The sequence below is a fragment of the Penicillium hordei genome, assembly GCF_028827395.1.
Source record: "Penicillium hordei strain IBT 12815 chromosome Unknown utg000006l_segment0_segment0, whole genome shotgun sequence".
Taxonomy (NCBI): domain Eukaryota; kingdom Fungi; phylum Ascomycota; class Eurotiomycetes; order Eurotiales; family Aspergillaceae; genus Penicillium; species Penicillium hordei.
Window position 1 is genome coordinate 4,629,345 of NW_026623147.1, and position 17,470 is coordinate 4,646,814.

A 17,470-nucleotide genomic window follows, 5' to 3' on the forward strand; every position below is an offset into this window, starting at 1 on the left:
GGGACACACTGGGGAGTAGGGACACACCGGGAAGTAAGGACACACCGGAGAGTAGGGAGACACTGGAGACTAGGGACAGTGGAGAGTAAGGACACACCGGAGAGTAGGGACACACCGGAGAGTAGGGACACACTGGATGGAATTAGCCATTCTGTCTCATTTACTTGCCTCACGAGACTATCCTTGACCGGGCTTTAGTGATCAGCATGCCAAGGCGAGCTATAAGCCCCCAAGGAACGCTAATACTACTCCTAGGAACACCAATACCCCAGGAGCTAGCCCTGGTCAAACGCCGGTTTAGAGGTATAATGTCAATAGGGCTATCGTTTCAGGAAGCTAAGATCTGCCTTTGGGAAAGGCATTTGCCTTCGCCTGCTAGCTTTATTCTTCATTTCTTCATCTTACTCTGTATCGTGTTATCTCTAGTTCACGTGTATTTAGGTTCAATTTAGTTACATAAGCAATGCAACGGATCAACCATAGATCCGCCCTTCATGCAGTGTAATGCAAACATCCAAGCCCTCTTCCCACCCTCGTACGTTCTCCATGATAATTAATATAAGCCGTGTCGCTAAGATGCCATTGGAGCTCAGCGCGGAGAATTTTTCTCCAACCTTCAAGACAGCTTCTCATTAATTCATGTACAGGCTTGTTCATACCTCGAGAAGTCGCCTTGTCTCCGTCCATGAAACTCCAGCCACAATTTTGGGCCCGCCGGAGGGGTTCGGAAAATTGGAAAATTGGTTTAGCCGAAACCCGACTGGAGTGATATGGTCACATCATTGGCGATCCAGCATGGTCGCTAACCTGCTTTTCCCCCTTGTCCCGTTTGGCGCCTTCCCCCTCATCCTTCCCGTATGCAGCCCAGCCTTCCTCTACGCACACCAGTCATAAAACAGAAGGCCATGTTCACCTCTGTAGAGACCTAATACTGGTAGAGAAAGATGTTTCTATTTTCTCCATGGATTTTGCTATCTCACACTACTCGATATCCACTAATAGTAAATCGGCTGTTTGCGCCTTGATTTGTTGATTTCTCTTCTCCGTTGACCCTCTCCCTATCTTGACAAAGAGACAGAAGCGACTTCATCCTCGGCACCTACGCTTAAGCCCGGAATAATTACGCAGCTTCTCCAACCTGCGGGAGTATGACTATGGGAGATGCTGCACGCCCAAGTGATGATAAATTCAGCCGGACCCTTGAGGAGAGTCTCACGACATGGTCTTCCTATCTCGATGCCCAGAGCGATGATCATCTACTGCCCCGGCATGCCATAGACCTGAGACCTCTCGTCAGTCAAACACCACCTTTCCTCGGCGGTGGCCCTACTACCCTGAACAAAACCACTTCGTTCGCTTGCGAGGAGAAGAACTCAACACAGATAACAGGCAATCTTGTCGTCAATGGCCGATCAACTTGGAGAACTTCAAAAGGGAATTGTGATTCACAGCCAAGGGTCATACCTAAGCAACTTCTATTAGCAGTTGGCAGTCGATTAAATGTGAGGTTGGCAGACGACTCCCCCTTTTCAGACTGGCCCGGAGTTCAGGAACTCTCAAGTTATGACAAGGGAAACTATTTGTCAGTCCTTTACTTTGCATGGGCATATATCATATCTGCTCGATGGGTTGAGTTGCTTAGTCGCTCTGCTGATCATGAATGTTATATGGCCTGTACTACGCAGGGGGCGGGGATTTCAATGCCGCGGTCGGATAAGGAATCAGTGGTTGAAGTTGACATCGGCGACGATGCTTGTGAAGAAGAAGTCTTCTGGTGGCACACCATTTTATGTTCTGGCGACGGCTGGGATGCGTCGGTGAAGTACAATGGCCGTATCTATTTGTCGCCGTGGTCTGTGTCGGCGAAGAACGTGGGCTTCACCCTGGCTAAAAATGGGCTTTCGAGTGCCGAGTCAAACCTGCCGGAATCGGCGACCGCTCTTAAATACCTATCTCGTTTCTGTGTGCACCATCGCCTATACGCTCAGTGCTCAGTTGCCCTTGCGGGGGTACTCTGCATTCCATTTCTGAGGAAGAGAACAGTTTCTCTCCCGTTTCCAAAACAAAATTCTCGAGTGAGAAAAAAGGAGAGAACTTGTGAATCTTCTGTTTCTATCCCAGATCTTCTCAACGAACACAACGAATTGCTCCCCAAGTACATGACTTTAAGTTCCAATACGTGGGGTTTGCGCTCTCTCCTGTGCAGCACATTTTTCAATGCAGATATCGAGTGTAATCTCGTCAGTGCCTGGCTAAATCCGGCTTTTGCTGTTATTGACTCGATCCACCAAAGGAAAATTTCAGTGGCTGCATTACTGGCAAACCGACAGCCTCGACTTGGGATCCTCTGGCTTGGTGCGATCCTCACGGACCTAGCGGACTCCGTCTTGCGTGACATACGAACAGGAATGACGGCTCTGGATCTTACAGCTTCCGCCTGGGCGGGAACAACACAGACGTTCTTGACTTCAAAAATGGGGAATAATCATGGCGAATTAATACGCCGCGATGACGAATGCCGGCTGCTTTTCATTACAGCCTGCGAAGGCCATGATCGACCTCCAATCTGGCCTTGGAAGCCCTTTGGGTTTACACAACTTGGTGATACAGAGCTTCCGGTCCGACAGCATGCTCGATGTGCCACTCACTGCTTAGAATACGAATATTGGGAATGGATTTTGACAAACAACAACTCAATTCGATACTCCGAAGCAGGAAATGGCCAACCTCCTGTCCAGGCATCAACTTCATCCACCGACAGGACATTGGCTAGGCTTGATGATTATAACTATGATTTCTATTCACAGGCCCTTTCTGAAGGAGCCACGCGTGGAATATTTGAATGGTTAAGATCGACAGGGTACCCTCGCAGCGAAAGACCGATATACCAACATTCTTGGTTGGATTTAGAAGGCACCGACGAAGAAGAGCCCGACGAAGCGGATTCCGACTTGGAAACACAGCGGGGCCCAAAGAAAATGCATGTTGAAAGGTGGCTAGAAAGCATCGAATAGCTCTTGAATGCAGTCAGACCGTGAGGTCAATATATTCATTGAAACCATCTGGGCCTCCAGCGGGGTGATCAGGGCATTTGGCACAGATTACATATACCCCTGAATCGCCGTGATCGCCGGTTTGACATATCTTCCACCTCTTGCGACATTTTGCTTCCTTGCACGTATAGGTGTTGTGCTCATTGTTCTAATGGCCACACCTTGAGTTCGAGCATGAACCAACTTGGCCGGAACTCGCGGTCATTTTGAATCTTCGTACAGAATTCAAATGTGCTCTGTCCCAATTCAGTGTCTGCTTCATATTTGTCTATTAGCCATGCATTTTCGCTTGCTGTCCTGGTAATTATGAATACTGCCTTTTGAAAGTAAGTGAAGATTTGGTAATGCTTTGTGACGGAGTTTGTGGTTATTTCTGAGCAACTGAGGGGATTCAGACGCACTTAAAAGCCATAGCTTCGTACTGTATTTATTACTATGAATAAACAATATATCTTGTCACTTGACGCTGTGGCTTGATAGTTTTCCGTTTTTTGGAGGTCCTTGCGCATATCATTTTAACAGTGCTTTCCAAGAAAGCCATGGATTCGTATGTCGGGTGCTATGGTGCCATCCTTGGGCGCTTAGACTAGTCTATTAGCATGTCCCCGAGATTGGCAGATTTACAGTTTGATTGGGCTTTGGCGTATCTTGAATACTACCTATCTTCTGTCTTAGAGAGTGTCAGATTCTTGCTGGGCGCCTAACGATAGGTACCTAGGCCATTATTCCACTAGGCGAAGCCCTTCGTTCACAGCGAGCCGAGCTGGCCAATGCGCCAGGGATCGTAAGCCGAACAGGACTGCAAGCTACGGCCACGAGAACAGTGACTACAATCTGAGGGCTATCGTTCCGGCGAGCCACTGGGCAGGCGGCGTATGTTGTCTCAGAAATCTGTGCAAACGTCGCCCTTTTCATTTATTCGGCCTTGAAGGTAAAGCGCAATCCTGCATTTTAAAGCTGCTTCATTGGCGCTTTTCGAATCACTGCCTTTTGCCCAAGTCTACCTATAGTGGTGCATGATCATCTCGATGACTATTTTCGATGCCGAGTGGGCGGATCAGCGGAGGAGAATATTGTCAAAGATCCAGTCTGAAGACATCCCCCGCATCGAAGCTTGCGCCCGAAAAACAGGGTCCTATTTTGCGGCCAAGAACGCAGAGCTCATTCACTTTACTCGGAAGAAAGTCGAGCAACTACAATGCCAATTGATCATGAATGGCAAAATAAAGACATTTGCACACAGTGCAAAAGACTGCACTTATCCGTATTTGTTCGCCTTTAGGACAGTAGGCACCGCGACGGTAGACGTTGAAGCAAACGTATTGCCGACGCATCTCCGAATTCTTGGTGGTAATTACTCGTTTCGCAACTAAATGCTCCGACCAGATATATTCAATTGTCGGACCAGACTGGTTGAATGATTGCGATCAAGAATCATATGCCTAGAAGTTATTTGACCAGGTTAATGACTTCGTCAATATCACCACTCCCATCCTTTGTTGGATTCTTTTTTCTGCTGTGTTTTTCAAACTTTAAAGGTCTGAGATTATGCTTACAGTCAGTCAAGTAGGCCGCGGTTATTTTTGACTTCATTTAACACAGAGACGTACTCTAGAAAAATAGTTAAATTGTAAAGTTGTTTTGTTGATGCTTTCATGTATCACTAGTATTAATAATGAACCAGTTGAGAGGAGACGAGCTTGATAAATTGGGGGCAGCTGGCCAAGATCCCGTTCCAGATCATATCTCTTAATAGAATTCGGTGGCTTTGTGATGGCCCAGAAATAGAAGCGCTAGCGTATCTCCGTCACATTTTGGAGGGGATAACCTATGAGGCCTTGGCGTCATACGCCTGTTGGGGCTGACTTGTGCACGGACTGCATTTCAAGTTGAGGCATGGTCCAAAGTGGGTACGACATTGTCTGGCAGTCTTGGCTTTCCCTTTCCGTTTTAGTGCTCACCCTATGCCGCTTTTTGCTCACTGAGTAAAACTGAGCACACCCCTGAGTATTATATAAGCATTGTTTTCGCTCACACCATTCCGCAATTCCATGGAACCCCATGAAAATCCAAGAAAACCCACAAAATTCCATAAGCTTCCGTAACCAGATAAAATTTCCATAATAATCAGATTTTCGGACCTGACATAATCCTTTAAGCCTGACGAATTCAAATACTAGTACTTGCTGGATGATATTACTCTGATAGAGGGGTTTGCATGGCAGAATTGGGTGGTATAAAAGGGCGGTAACTTGCTGGCAGCCTGGAACAAAGAAATCCACTAGCATAGATGGCCCGCGCCAGCCGCGAAATTAGATAATCGAAGGATTAAAAAAATTACAGGCTGGCCGGGTGATACTTTCTGTCTCCTGCTTGTCGTACGACTTTCGTCAATATGACATTGCAGTTTTTGGCGGGGTTAACATTCAACAATGTGTTCCAGGCTGCAAGGGGCCTCAATAACACTGTTCTCAGCGACCGACATGTCCAGAAGACAGATTTACAAGGGAAATGGGTGATCATCTCTGGCTCCAACAATGGTGTTGGACTGGAGGCGGCCAAGTCATTCGCTGGATGGGGAGCAAACCTGATCCTGGCCTGCCGCGATCCACCTAAGGGACTCGGCGAACTTCATCCCACAGCAGCCGTGAAAGAATGCAAGCGTCTTGCTGAGGCAAAGGGTCATATCTCAATAATAGAATGGTGGGAGATAGATATGGCAGATTTCAAAACTATCGAGGCTTTTTGCGAAAGATGGTTGAAGAGTGACCGCACTCTAGATATCCTGTGCAACAATGCAGGATCCCCATCTACCGCTAAAACTCGAATGACGAAGGATGGATTCCAGCTAGTTCACCAAGTCAACTTCTTATCTCATGTGTTACTTACACTCCGACTTCTACCCTCTCTAGGGCGCAGCGCGGATCCCCGAATCGTGTGTACCACATCATGCGGCCATTACTTCGGTGTCTTCGATCTAGATCATTTCAATGGTGGCCAAGAAATGAGAGGGAACGATTACTACAACAACAAGCTATATTTGCAGATATGGCTCGCAGAGCTGCAGCTCCGTTGCCTCAAGCACCCGGAGTACTCTCATATCAGAATCAACGGAGTCCATCCCGGTTTTGTCGCTTCGGGAATCTGGCACGCAAACGACTTGAAGAGCAATAACATCTCGATGCGAGCTCTTGTATTCTTCTTACGTTATGTCGCTATCACTCCGCAACAAGGTAGTCTGGCAATTACAAATGCGGCAACCAGCCCGGAGTGTGGGCGAACTACTAGTGGTGGAAAATATCTCAATCGCATTTGGGAAACGCCGCCACATTCCTATTGTCAAGACTCAGATGCACGGTCCAAGTTGTGGATTAAGCTGGATCAGGTCCTCTATCTCCGGGAAAAGGGTCTTCTTGAGGTTCTTGCTCTTTAACCTACTACTTTGTTACTAGTATATGATCAAAATGTCTTCAGCTCAACAGTTATTTAACCAGAGATCAGTTCGACCACAATTGTAACATGTTATATTGATATCCAAATGCCTCAAAGTCTACTAGTTTCCGGCATCATATTTCAATATCTAAATCTCGTAAAGTGGGAACTTTGTCTGTCAACTCGGTGATGATCTCATCCCAAGCCAACTTTTTTACCTTAGTCGCAGCCTTAGTCGCAGCCTCGCTCATGAGGTTCGGAAATTTTAGGCTAAAAGGAGAACTTGAAGTGAGCTAGGTTGTCCCTGTCTGAACATGAAGTATAGGAGAATAGGCCATACTAGTACCTTTGATATTCATCGTCCGTAAAAAGAGACTGGATGTACCTCCCCTAGACAACTCGTGGGTGATGAATTCATGCAATTTTCTACTTGTAGCAAGGTGAGATGCGAATCTGTGCGACTTACATGTCCATCAAGGGATGTCTGTGCCGCCTTTACATAGGTTCTTGCACCAAAGTCGGCTGACTTTCCCAGAATACGAAGATGCATAGGCACCAAGACCTGCATCAATGTTGACATGTTTCTTATAGGGCGTCCAAGATCAGTAGACACAAGACCAGGACAAACTGGATTTATGATAACATCGATCCTGTGGAGCGATACGTCTTTTTTTCAGTCGAGCAAACGAGAAAAGGGTATAGGGTTGCCTTACTTTCCATCAGGTCCCACAGCTTTCTCACAAAGTTTCTCCACAGCATAAGTCAACATAAGCTTACTCTCGGCATAGTTGGGAGACAAAGTGCCAGATCGCCAATTCTGCTTGTCACTGAGATATTGCAAAAGGCTCCCATTTTGAGCGGAAATACCAGCCCAGGCAGAGATGTCGGGGTCGAGGTGGTCGCGAGAAGTCACAAAGATAAGATGCGGAGGCTTGGGTCTATCCTGATGCTTCATCCAGTCAAGCAGAAGTAGACCCACAAGCGTTGTACTTAAAGTGTTGACTTGAATGGTTTGCTCCCTAGCAGCCTACGTGAGTATCCCGCGAATGAGAGACTGAGAGACATGGATTGAAGGGGAAGATACCAGCCCTCTGGACTTTGACTGTAGTCCACATTGAGTATCCCAGCATTTAAGACAGCAACGTCGATGCCCATACGACCATTCTGACTCTGTTTCAATCTACCAACGAAGGAAACACACGAAGAATACCTGCTCAAGTCCAATTCCATGATCTGCACTTTCCCCTGTCCAACAACCCCTGCGCTTTGTTCAATGCGTTCCCGAGCGACACCTCCTGCAGACAGGCTTCGTGAAGTGATGATCACTTTTGCTCCTAATTGCGCAAAATGCATACTAGCTGCGAGGCCAAGACCAGAAGTGGCCCCTGTGATAAGGACTGTCTGCCCCTCAAAGGATCCCGATGGAGGTAAAGCGTCAGTCCACAACTTGTCACGAAGGCGCCTGGGGAAAAGAAACATCATGAACTGAGGGTTAAAATCCAATTCTGAGATGGTTTCAGGAGAGTCAATTTTTTTCACATTGCTTCATGATCTGTTGCAGTCCCTTACATGTACGAAGTCACTTCTCGGACGTGGGCTTCGGGCCCCGGGGGTTGGGCCTTGTGGAATCTGACACAGTCGTCATCCAGTCAGACACAGGAGCATTTGGCTTGACCTGTCATCCCCACGTAAAAAAAGAAAGAAAAGAAAAGAAAAAGAGGGTCCCAGTTTACACATAGTCAGATTGCACAGAATAATCTATCCGCCGTATTCTTCGCTCTGTTGGAACTCATGCTTAGCCTAAGAAGCCCCCTGAATGCACGTACCAGTTACGCAGTTGTTCAGTGACAGGGAATCTCACATCTTGTCAGACGCCCAGAAGATGTTGAATATGATTTTGACAGCTTGTTTGTCAGTCATCATTTTAAAAATTCAATTTGAAGGCTCAAAAGCCGTATGACTATATTCTATTTGGTATCAAGCGTGGGAACAGACTACCTGGAAAACGTAATAATATCGCTAGCACCAGCGCCAAGCCTCACGAGGAAACTTGAAGGATAGTACGACGCGAAAGAAGCCTACAATTCCAGAATAACCATCCAAGTCACCGGTTAAGACCATGGGGATCTCTGGTGGAGACAAAACTCTTGTCTCCGAAGTCTTTCTGGTCAGGAGTCCAGATAGTTCAGGTGAAAATTCTATTATCCTACAGACTACAGAGAAAGTTTGGTCATGTATTAGTTGTGATAGAATACAATTTCTTTGGTAAAGGTATCAGCTGTGAGCCATTCGTTCTCTTTGATCTTAAAGGAAAACAACTGCATTGCAGAAATTGAGACAGAATAGAAATGAAAACAGTCGAGTCGTTCATCTTCCACTAGTAGAAATATCACAGTATATATCAAAGCCGAGATACACTAGGCAAGAATTATACAAGAATTATAATCTCAGCATCCTTTGTACAAAGAAGAAGTTTTTTTTTTTCATACAAAATTCCTCTTCCAAGCAAAGCAAGGGCAAAGAAGATACCTAATTTGCCCCAGCGTTGACTAATTCCCCAAATCTCGATCCAGCCAGCCCTTTGAGTACTTCAGGATTTCCAATTTCCACGATTTTTCCCGTATCCATAACTACCACCCGATCAAAATCCATAATCATCTCCAGCCGATGCGCCACCACAATCACGGTGAAGCCCTTAAATTCCGACCGGACAGTATCTTGCATCACCCGTTCAGTCTCCTGGTCTACACTTGAACTCGCCTCATCCAATAGTAAAATGCCTCCGCTGTTCTCATCGTTGGAAAGCTTGGCCCAAGTCGTCCGACGCAGCAGCGCCCGCGCCAGCGAAAAAAGCTGCCTTTGTCCGGCGCTAAATGTCCCTGCATTCATGGGTGCTTCTAGGCCGCCGAGTTCCTGAATAAATGACTTTAACCCCAAAACTTCTAAGGCTGCTGTGCATTCTTCAGAGGTGCAAGTGAGGGATGGGTCCAAGTTTCTGCTGAATGTGGAGCCGTCCGGGAGGAAAACAGGATCTTGAGGAACTGCAATGAGACGTTCTCGAAGTACAATGCGGTTGATGAGGTGGAGGGGGGTATCATCGATGAGAATTTTGGTCTCTTCATTGCTTGTGGCGGGGAGCGGATCCAGAAGTTTGAGAAGGAGAGCGATGAGGCTTGATTTGTGATGATGGGACTGGCTACAATGATAGAGATGCAGTTACCAATGATGGATTCTATTGGTTATGATGACTGACTAAGGGGAAAGGAGAGAGCAGGGGACGATGCTAGATAGCAATCATAGAGGTCCTGCGGCATACAGGGTCACGTGCCATATCACGTGACCACTGGATCCAACAATTTGCCACTGCCGGAACGACCGCAGATAGCAATCCTTTCGCCAGCTTGAATGGAGAGATTGATGTTATTGAGAGCAAAGTTATCTCCAGTGGTGCTGAGGGAAAAAAATCGATGGATATAGTTAGCTTGGCATAAATTCAGGGACTTGGCTGACTCTCACTTGTATTTCGCGGATACACCTTTCAACTCGACTGTGCCGTGTTGAGGCCACTCCTCACCCGGAATTATATCCTCATATTCTCGGTCCTCCGGTGTGACGGACTCATTAAAGCTCTTGAGTCGCGAAATTGCGCTGATGGAGGTTTCCAGCTTAGTATAGAAGATGACTGTGCCAGAGAGGGTATCCCCGAAGCTCATGAGGGAATATAAAGATGCACCAGCGAAGGCGGTACTAGAATGTAGGCGCACGGCAAGGGATGTCATGACTACCGCTATCACCATGACAATCATGTTAAGCACTAGATTTAGCCACTCTTGAATCATCGGGAGGAGATATGCGGGACGTTGGCTGGAATTAACCAGCTGAGCATTCTTTTGGAAATCATCAGGGAGAAAGCCTGTTTTGAGGTGAAAACTATTAGCTGAGAGTACATATAAGTTAACACACTGAATGCATAAATCTTTATCACTAACCAAAGGCCCTCAAGGTCACAATGCCCCTGACTATGTCAAGGAAATGTGCACTGCATAGAAAATAAAGGTCAGTTTGTGGCATACCGAGCAGTCCGAGCAGTCAACAGCTCGGAACCGGTACTATTGGCTTATAAGCTTACTACAGCGGACTTTTAGTCTCCAAGTCTAAAAGCCTTAGTTGTCGAGAGGTTCGCATGTAGAATCTTTGTACAAGAAACAAGAAACCACCAAGGAGCGGATAGCTGATGGCAAGATACGCCGACGAAGTAAGCATAACAGCCGCTTGTCCAATGGATTGGAAGACCTATACATTTTTGTCAGAATAGATTGTGAGCCAAATATCTCGATACATCACAAATTTACACAAAACTGAGTGTTTAACAAAGCATCTGGTAGCTCTGTGTCTATAAGATTCAGATCTTGTGAGAACAGGTTAGTAACGATACCAGTATCTGTGTTGGTGAAAAATGACAGCGGTGCCTGAATCAGGGTGGTGAGAATGCTCTGGTGCAGGTTAGCACCTGCTCTCTTCACTGAAACGATGAGAAGAGTGGTTCCCAGAAGGAACAGTGCTATCATCGCGCAGATTTGGAGCACCGCATAGACCCCGACGTAGTAGCCTTTGGAATGGTCAGGATGGGCAGAGGCAACGGAGTCACTCCAAAAGCTGAGCCCTTCGAATCAGTGACGTTAGTTTCACCGCAACGTGATGTTTATGACCGTTTAGACGGCCTACTTGTGAGATTCTGTTAGGATCGCATGGTTTTCATTGGGTAGTAGTAATTACTAGCTAGATACAGAATGTATTACATCAGCGCCAAGCAAGGGCTTGGCCCAGAGAAAACCCCTTGGTAATAGGCACTCGCTACCAATGACTTGGCCGAGTGCCAAGAAGTAGTGTCCTGAGGCATCCAGCAAGTGGCTGCCTCAGGCACCGAGAGTAAGCAAACCCTGCAAACCTCTCGGGAGCACATCCCTCCCCACCAGGTCTAGCTTACCGCCCCGGAAGCTGTAAAAGTGAGGTTATACAGGCTCCCCGAATAGGCAATATAGTAGACCCAGTAAGATGAGTGGCCAACAAGTACTTTGTTTGGGGGCATTGGAAGGCGAGAGAACTGCGAAGTGCATATTACTTCACTTTCTTTGTGCTCCAGCAAGCAGTTCTCTTTGTTCTTGCCTGCTCGGTTAATATGGCATATAAACCTGCCTAAGCATAAATACCCCCCTCTTTCCCCTTAGAAAAAACCTTCTCCTCTTCTTATTCCTTAGTCTCATCTCCCACTCCACTTTCTGTCGACATTGATCAACTTGTTGGTAAGTGATCTATCCCTATATCGACCTCACCAGTGTTACGCACTAGCTAACTGGTCACAGTTAGGTTAGATGGGTTCAGGGTATACTTGCCTTAATACTCCTCGAATGGTCCAACGTCAATGATCGGGTCTCAACTGAGCTAATGCCACGCAGGGCCTTATAGTAGCCTAAGTCCTTTTGAGCGATCAAGGAACTGATGCCAGGTAGAGCGCCGAGTAGATCTATACCGGGGTATTGGTCTGCTCGTGAGTGTTGTCAAGTTATAATCAAGTAAAGAGTCACAGTAATCCAAAAGGTAAACACAAGTAACAATGTATAATTGAAGACGAAGAACTAAACTAGATACATGAATGAGTGTCCTTATATATCTCTGAGTTCTTCCTGTGTAGAATGGTAGATGGTAGAATAGTAGAATCGCCTTGGCGGATTCTACCGATCTACTTGCTACCCTTCTACTACCTGCATGATCACGTGATGCTGACCAACCGTCTTCTGCGTGCAGCGGTTGTCTGGTACGTAGAGTAACCTATGTAACGGAAATCCTCTGCGGGGTGGATCCGCTCAGGGCGGATCATGCTCTTGCTCAGTGAGCTTGCACGTGATCTGCTGACAGATATCCTGGTTGGCTCTTGATGGCCCATTGGTGTGCCTGGTGGGTCACCACTGATTGGTGACGGACAGGTCCATAACATCACCTCCCCTCTTCCTAGGAGTTTCGTCCCCGAGACTCATAAAGCTGCGGTGTCCCCCCTCAGGTAGGTGATGGATTTCTTTTCCTCAAAATAATGCTTCCTCGTCATGCCTAAACGAAAGGCTGACTCTGTTTCTTTGCTCACTCCCAAACTTCCCTCCGATTCTTCTGACGCTCATCATCGTCAGGCGACTTATATTGAGGACAACAGTTTCACCACCTCCATCTCTTGCGATCATTGTAAATCGGCAGGTGTTGCTTGTCTGATGGACCGTTCTCGTCAATATTCGAAATGTGCCTCGTGCACTCGCGCGGGTCGCTCATGTAAGCGTGACTTTCACACTGGTCGGGAATGGGATTTGTTGCGTCGTGCCGAAACCAAACTTTCTTCGGATCTTGAAACGAATGAAAGTGAACTCGATTTGTTGGAACCCGAGTTAAGCGAACTGCAAGCTCATCTCGCAGAGCTGCATCAAAAATTGTTGAATAAACAAAAACAATACCAGGAAGCAATGTCTAGGCAACGTCGGTTGCGTAAACAAATGTCCTTCCTAAAACAAAAGGGTTTCAAAATGTCGGAACATGATGCTGAACTCCTTCAAATTCTCGATGAAAAGCAAACATCCCCAGAGCAGGCTTTCCCTTCTGCTCTCGACCTCGAGCAGCTTGCTGCTACTGCCGATCATCCGAACTTTGATCAGATGTTGGCGGAGATTGCTGATCTCCCTGTTTCTTTCTGGGATGAATCCGGTTTCGTGCCCTCCTCGCTTTCCGTTGCGCAGGGGTCCTTTTCGCCTGTTGGTAATACTGTTGAACGAGCTGGTGGCAGCCCCTCAGGTTCTGGATAGGTTCCCATGTGTTTTCTGAGGTAGGATACCCTTTCCACTGAACTAAGAGTTGTTGCTGACTGTTGTACCATCTGTCCGACAGGATTCGTTCGACTTCATATTCGTCTTCGGTTTCCTCGATTTCCACATTGGTTGCAATTTCGGCGTTGTCTGGTGCTGGTTCGAGTAACGAGATATGAAACACTGCATGGAGTTTTTGCATGCTTTCGGGTAGCTTCAAGCGATAATTTACTGGTCCCAATTTTTCCTCAATCTTGAACGGTCCTAGTCGTAGGTGGTCCAATTTGTTGCTGGGTCGCTTGGTTTTGATGTTGCGTCGCAATAGGTAAACCTTTTCTCCCTCCTCAAGGTCAGGTCCCTCTCCATGGTGGTTGTCGTAATATTTCTTCATGCGCAGATTGACAAAGTCAATGTCTCTGGCTAGTTGCGTGTGCAATTTTCTCAGTCCGCTGGCCTTCAGTCTCGCTGATTCTGCCACGGCTGTCTTGTTGATTGGTTCTCCAAACACCATTGGATTATATCCATAATTCGCAAAGAATGGTGTTTCGTTGGTCGTAGAGTGTGCTGCATTGTTGTATGCCAGCTGTGCTGTTGGTAGCAGTCCTGCCCAGTTGTCTTGCTGGTAGTTCACGTAGTGTCGCAGGTACTGTTTCACTGTCTGATTCACTCTTTCTGTCTGACCGTTGGTTTGCGGGTGGTATGCGGTAGAGAGTCTAAGCTCAATACCCATCTGGTCCGCAAAAGACTTCCACATGTTCGATGTGAACAACTTGTCTCTGTCTGATGTGATCTTGCTCGGCATTCCGTGGTTCGCAACCACATGTCGAAGCACAATGTTCGCCATTTGATCAGCATCAATGGTTTCTGTAGTCGGAATCATGTAGGCGTACTTGGTGAGCCTATCGACTATAACCATAATCATGTCGTGTCCATCTGAAACTGGTAACTTCGTGATGAAGTCCATCGTGATCCATTCCCATGGCTGGGTTGGTGTTTCAGATAACTGTAATTCTCCGTAAGGTGCGTGTCGTGCAGGTTTGTTTCGTTGGCACGTGTCGCAAACGCGGATGTAGAATCGAACCTTTCGCCACATGTTCGGAAAATAATAATTTCGCGTGATGTGTTCGATGGTTTTTTCCACTCCCATATGTCCATGTGAGATGTCATCGTGGTGTCGACGTATGACCTCTTCTCTCAGCTTGTTTGGAACATATATCAATCCATGCATATGGAGCAATCCTTGGTCGTCCTTGGTGAGTTTTCCACCCTTCTCAACGAGTTGATTGATCGTATCTTCCTCCAATGCGTCTTTGATTTTCTGCAAGAAGTCGTCATCCTTGACTTCTATCGTTGCGGCCAGTAACTGTTTGTTGTACGAAATAGTACCATCAGAGTTTTGTCTCAATACAGCAGGATCCGCTGCCTTGGTTCCTAATTCGTAATCTGGTCGTCTGCTTAAAGCGTCGGCTTGTCCGTTTTCTGTTCCTTTGCAGTGTTCGATTTTAAAATCGTATTGTGCAAGGGTTTCGGCCCATCGCGCTTGTCGTCTCGTCAACTTCTTCGTCGTGGTGAAGAATGTGAGATTCTTGTGATCGGTCTTGACCGTCACCGTATACTTTGCTCCTTCTAGATATGCTCTCCAGACTTGGAATGCTGACACTATAGCCAATAATTCCTTGTCGTGCACATCGTAGTTGAGTTCTGCTGGAACCATTTTCCTTGACCAAAATGCAACTGGTCGGTGCTTGCCGTCAGTTCCCGGTTGCGTCAGTCTTGCTCCCAGAGCATAGTCTGATGCATCGGTTTCCATGATGATTGGTCGGTCGTAGCTAAACGTAGCCACGATTGTTCCTTTGTTGAAGAGTTTCTTGAGGTCCTGGAACGATTTGTCTGCTGCCTCATCCCATATGAATTTCTGATCTTTCTTGGTGAGATGGTAGAGTCCTGATGCGACTCCGGCGTATCCATCGATGATCTTCCGATAATAATTGGCTAGACCAAGAAATTGTTGTACTTCCTTCACATTTTTGGGTGTCGGCCATTCCATAATGCTTTTGACCTTGTCTTCTTCCATCCCTAGTCCTTCAGGGGTAATGCGGTATCCGAGGAAAGTCGTTTCCTGAACGTGGAATTCGCATTTCTTCAGTTTGAGAGTGACTTCTGCTTCTCTCAGCTTCTGCAACACAAGTCTGTTGTGTTTGATGTGATCTTCGAGTGTCTCTGAGAAGACCAAGATGTCGTCCAGATATGCGACAACGAAGATGTCCAAATATTCCTCAATCGCTTTGAAGATGAAGCGTTGGAATGTTGCTGGTGCGTTGGTGAGGCCGAAAGGCATAACCTTATATTCGTAATGTCCGAACTTGGTTCTGAATGCCGTTTTCCATTCATGGCCTGGCTTGATCCTGATGCGATGGTAGGCATTGGTAATGTCATACTTCGAAAAGTACTTGGCATGTCCAATCCTGTCTTGCATTTCGTTGATCAAAGGTAGTGGGTGTCGATCTTTGATGGTAATCGAATTTAAATGTCGGTAATCCACACAAAGTCGAAGACTCCCGTCCTTCTTTGGTACGAAGATGATAGGATATCCAGCCGCTGACTTCGAGACTCGGATGTATCCTTTTCGTAGGTTCTCCTGGATGTATTCCTTGAGTGTGTCGGACTCCTTCTGTGACAACTGATAGATAGGCATGAAAGTTGGTTCAGTGCCTTCCATAGTGTTGATCTCGTGATCAAAGGATCCATGTTTCGGTAACACTCCATCGGCCGGTGCCGTAAAAACATCCGTAAACTCCTGGTATTCCTCCGGAATCCTGGGTTCATCGCTGGTTGCGTACAGCTTCTCATGTTTGATCATCACATAGTCCTTCAATTCTTGGTCGGACATGTCTGGTGATTGTTCCGTAGTGTCTGGGGCGACGCCCGTGACTGACACTCTAGTCCTCTTGCTTCGGGACTGTTTGCTGCGCTCGTTTCGTTGGGCAGACTTCTGTCGACGCATTTCGTATTCGTCGTATGTTTCCGCACATGTACATCTGTCGAATGAGATGTATCCCGATTGCCAATCGATGCTCGGGTTATGCTTCTTAAGCCATGGAATGCCTAAAACAATGTCGTAGTCTCCCGTTTCCAAGATATTGAACCGTATCAATTCTGGGTGTCCGTAGACAGACATAGGCAGTGTGATGGTTTCCTCGCTGACTCCTCCTGAGAGTACTTCTCCGTCGAGTCCTGCGACTGGTATCACGTGTGGTAGGGGTTCGGTCGCAACTTGTCGATCTTCCTTAAACCTTGGGTTCATGAAGTTGTTGGTGGCTCCCGAGTCGATGAGAGTCCATGCCTTCCCCATAGGTAGGATCGCGTACAACTTAATGTGTGTTCCTGACGTTGTTGCCGCTAGATGTGTTGTTGGTCGACCCTCGTGGTCGTACATCTGGCGCCCATTGTACCAAATTCCTTGGTATCCCTTCGTCCATTGTGGCTTCTTCATCCACCGTAGTGGTTTCGGTTCGATGCCGTAATCTAACTTTGCTGACCCATGAATGATGCACGTTTCGTCGTAGCACATGACACTGGCCATCTTGCCATGTCCTGGGTGTCGCGCATATCCTTTGCACGCGCAAGTGGAATTTTCGCAAGGGCATCCTGCTGGGTCGTCGCCTTCCTCAATTGCGTCAATGAGGTGCTGGTCCAGTCTGCTGGGCCACATCTTTCCTTCGAGATGTCCCCTAAGCTCTTTAGCTTCTTCATCATCGTGATGGTTCGTAGGGCTTTCTGTTGGTGTTTCTGGGATGGTTTGATCTATTCCGGGAAGCGCATCTGGCGTTCCTAGATCACTATTGGCTCCGGGGATCGGGTCCTGTGTCTCCGGGGGCCCCACATCGTTAGTCGTGAGATGCTTGGGGTCCCGGGACTCCTTTGTTCCCGCGACCGTGGTCTCCAGACCTGGTGGGTCTTGCGACCGCCGACCGAGGTCCTCCCTAGCCTTAAGTCCTGCTGGGTCTTGGATCAGTGCCTGGGGCACGTGCTGTGTCCACCCTTGACTTTCTACCGTATCCCAATCGATTTCTGGATAATCGAGTTCTGGCTCGTCGGCTAACCCTTCAATGCACAGGTTGCCCGCCGTTATCTCTTCCGGGT

The 17,470-nt window shown here is 47.2% G+C and overlaps 5 protein-coding genes across 5 annotated transcripts; 2 read left to right on the forward strand and 3 right to left on the reverse strand.

Annotated features, from left to right (window-relative positions):
• Positions 1 to 1,148: 1,148 nt before the first annotated feature.
• On the forward strand, positions 1,149 to 3,014 carry N7537_012337 (uncharacterized protein; the record flags this gene model as incomplete). Its single annotated transcript, XM_056903391.1, has 1 exon — positions 1,149 to 3,014. One exon carries the CDS (start codon positions 1,149 to 1,151, stop codon positions 3,012 to 3,014), a length of 1,866 nt encoding a protein of 621 aa, XP_056748678.1.
• A 2,434-nt stretch (positions 3,015 to 5,448) lies between these two features.
• N7537_012338 (uncharacterized protein) lies at positions 5,449 to 6,486 on the forward strand (the record flags this gene model as incomplete). The annotated part of the gene is made up of 1 exon (XM_056903392.1): positions 5,449 to 6,486. The coding sequence occupies one exon, from the start codon at positions 5,449 to 5,451 to the stop codon at positions 6,484 to 6,486; it is 1,038 nt and encodes a 345-aa protein (XP_056748679.1).
• A 708-nt stretch (positions 6,487 to 7,194) lies between these two features.
• On the reverse strand, positions 7,195 to 7,964 carry N7537_012339 (short chain dehydrogenase/ reductase; the record flags this gene model as incomplete). Its single annotated transcript, XM_056903393.1, has 2 exons — positions 7,195 to 7,474; positions 7,570 to 7,964. The coding sequence occupies 2 exons, from the start codon at positions 7,962 to 7,964 to the stop codon at positions 7,195 to 7,197; spliced, it is 675 nt and encodes a 224-aa protein (XP_056748680.1).
• Positions 7,965 to 9,014: 1,050 nt separating this feature from the next.
• On the reverse strand, positions 9,015 to 9,374 carry N7537_012340 (ABC multidrug transporter; the record flags this gene model as incomplete). Its single annotated transcript, XM_056903394.1, has 1 exon — positions 9,015 to 9,374. The coding sequence occupies one exon, from the start codon at positions 9,372 to 9,374 to the stop codon at positions 9,015 to 9,017; it is 360 nt and encodes a 119-aa protein (XP_056748681.1).
• A 623-nt stretch (positions 9,375 to 9,997) lies between these two features.
• Positions 9,998 to 11,053, reverse strand: N7537_012341 (uncharacterized protein; the record flags this gene model as incomplete). The annotated part of the gene is made up of 3 exons (XM_056903395.1): positions 9,998 to 10,415; positions 10,615 to 10,778; positions 10,838 to 11,053. The coding sequence occupies 3 exons, from the start codon at positions 11,051 to 11,053 to the stop codon at positions 9,998 to 10,000; spliced, it is 798 nt and encodes a 265-aa protein (XP_056748682.1).
• Between the last annotated feature and the right edge of the window lie 6,417 nt (positions 11,054 to 17,470).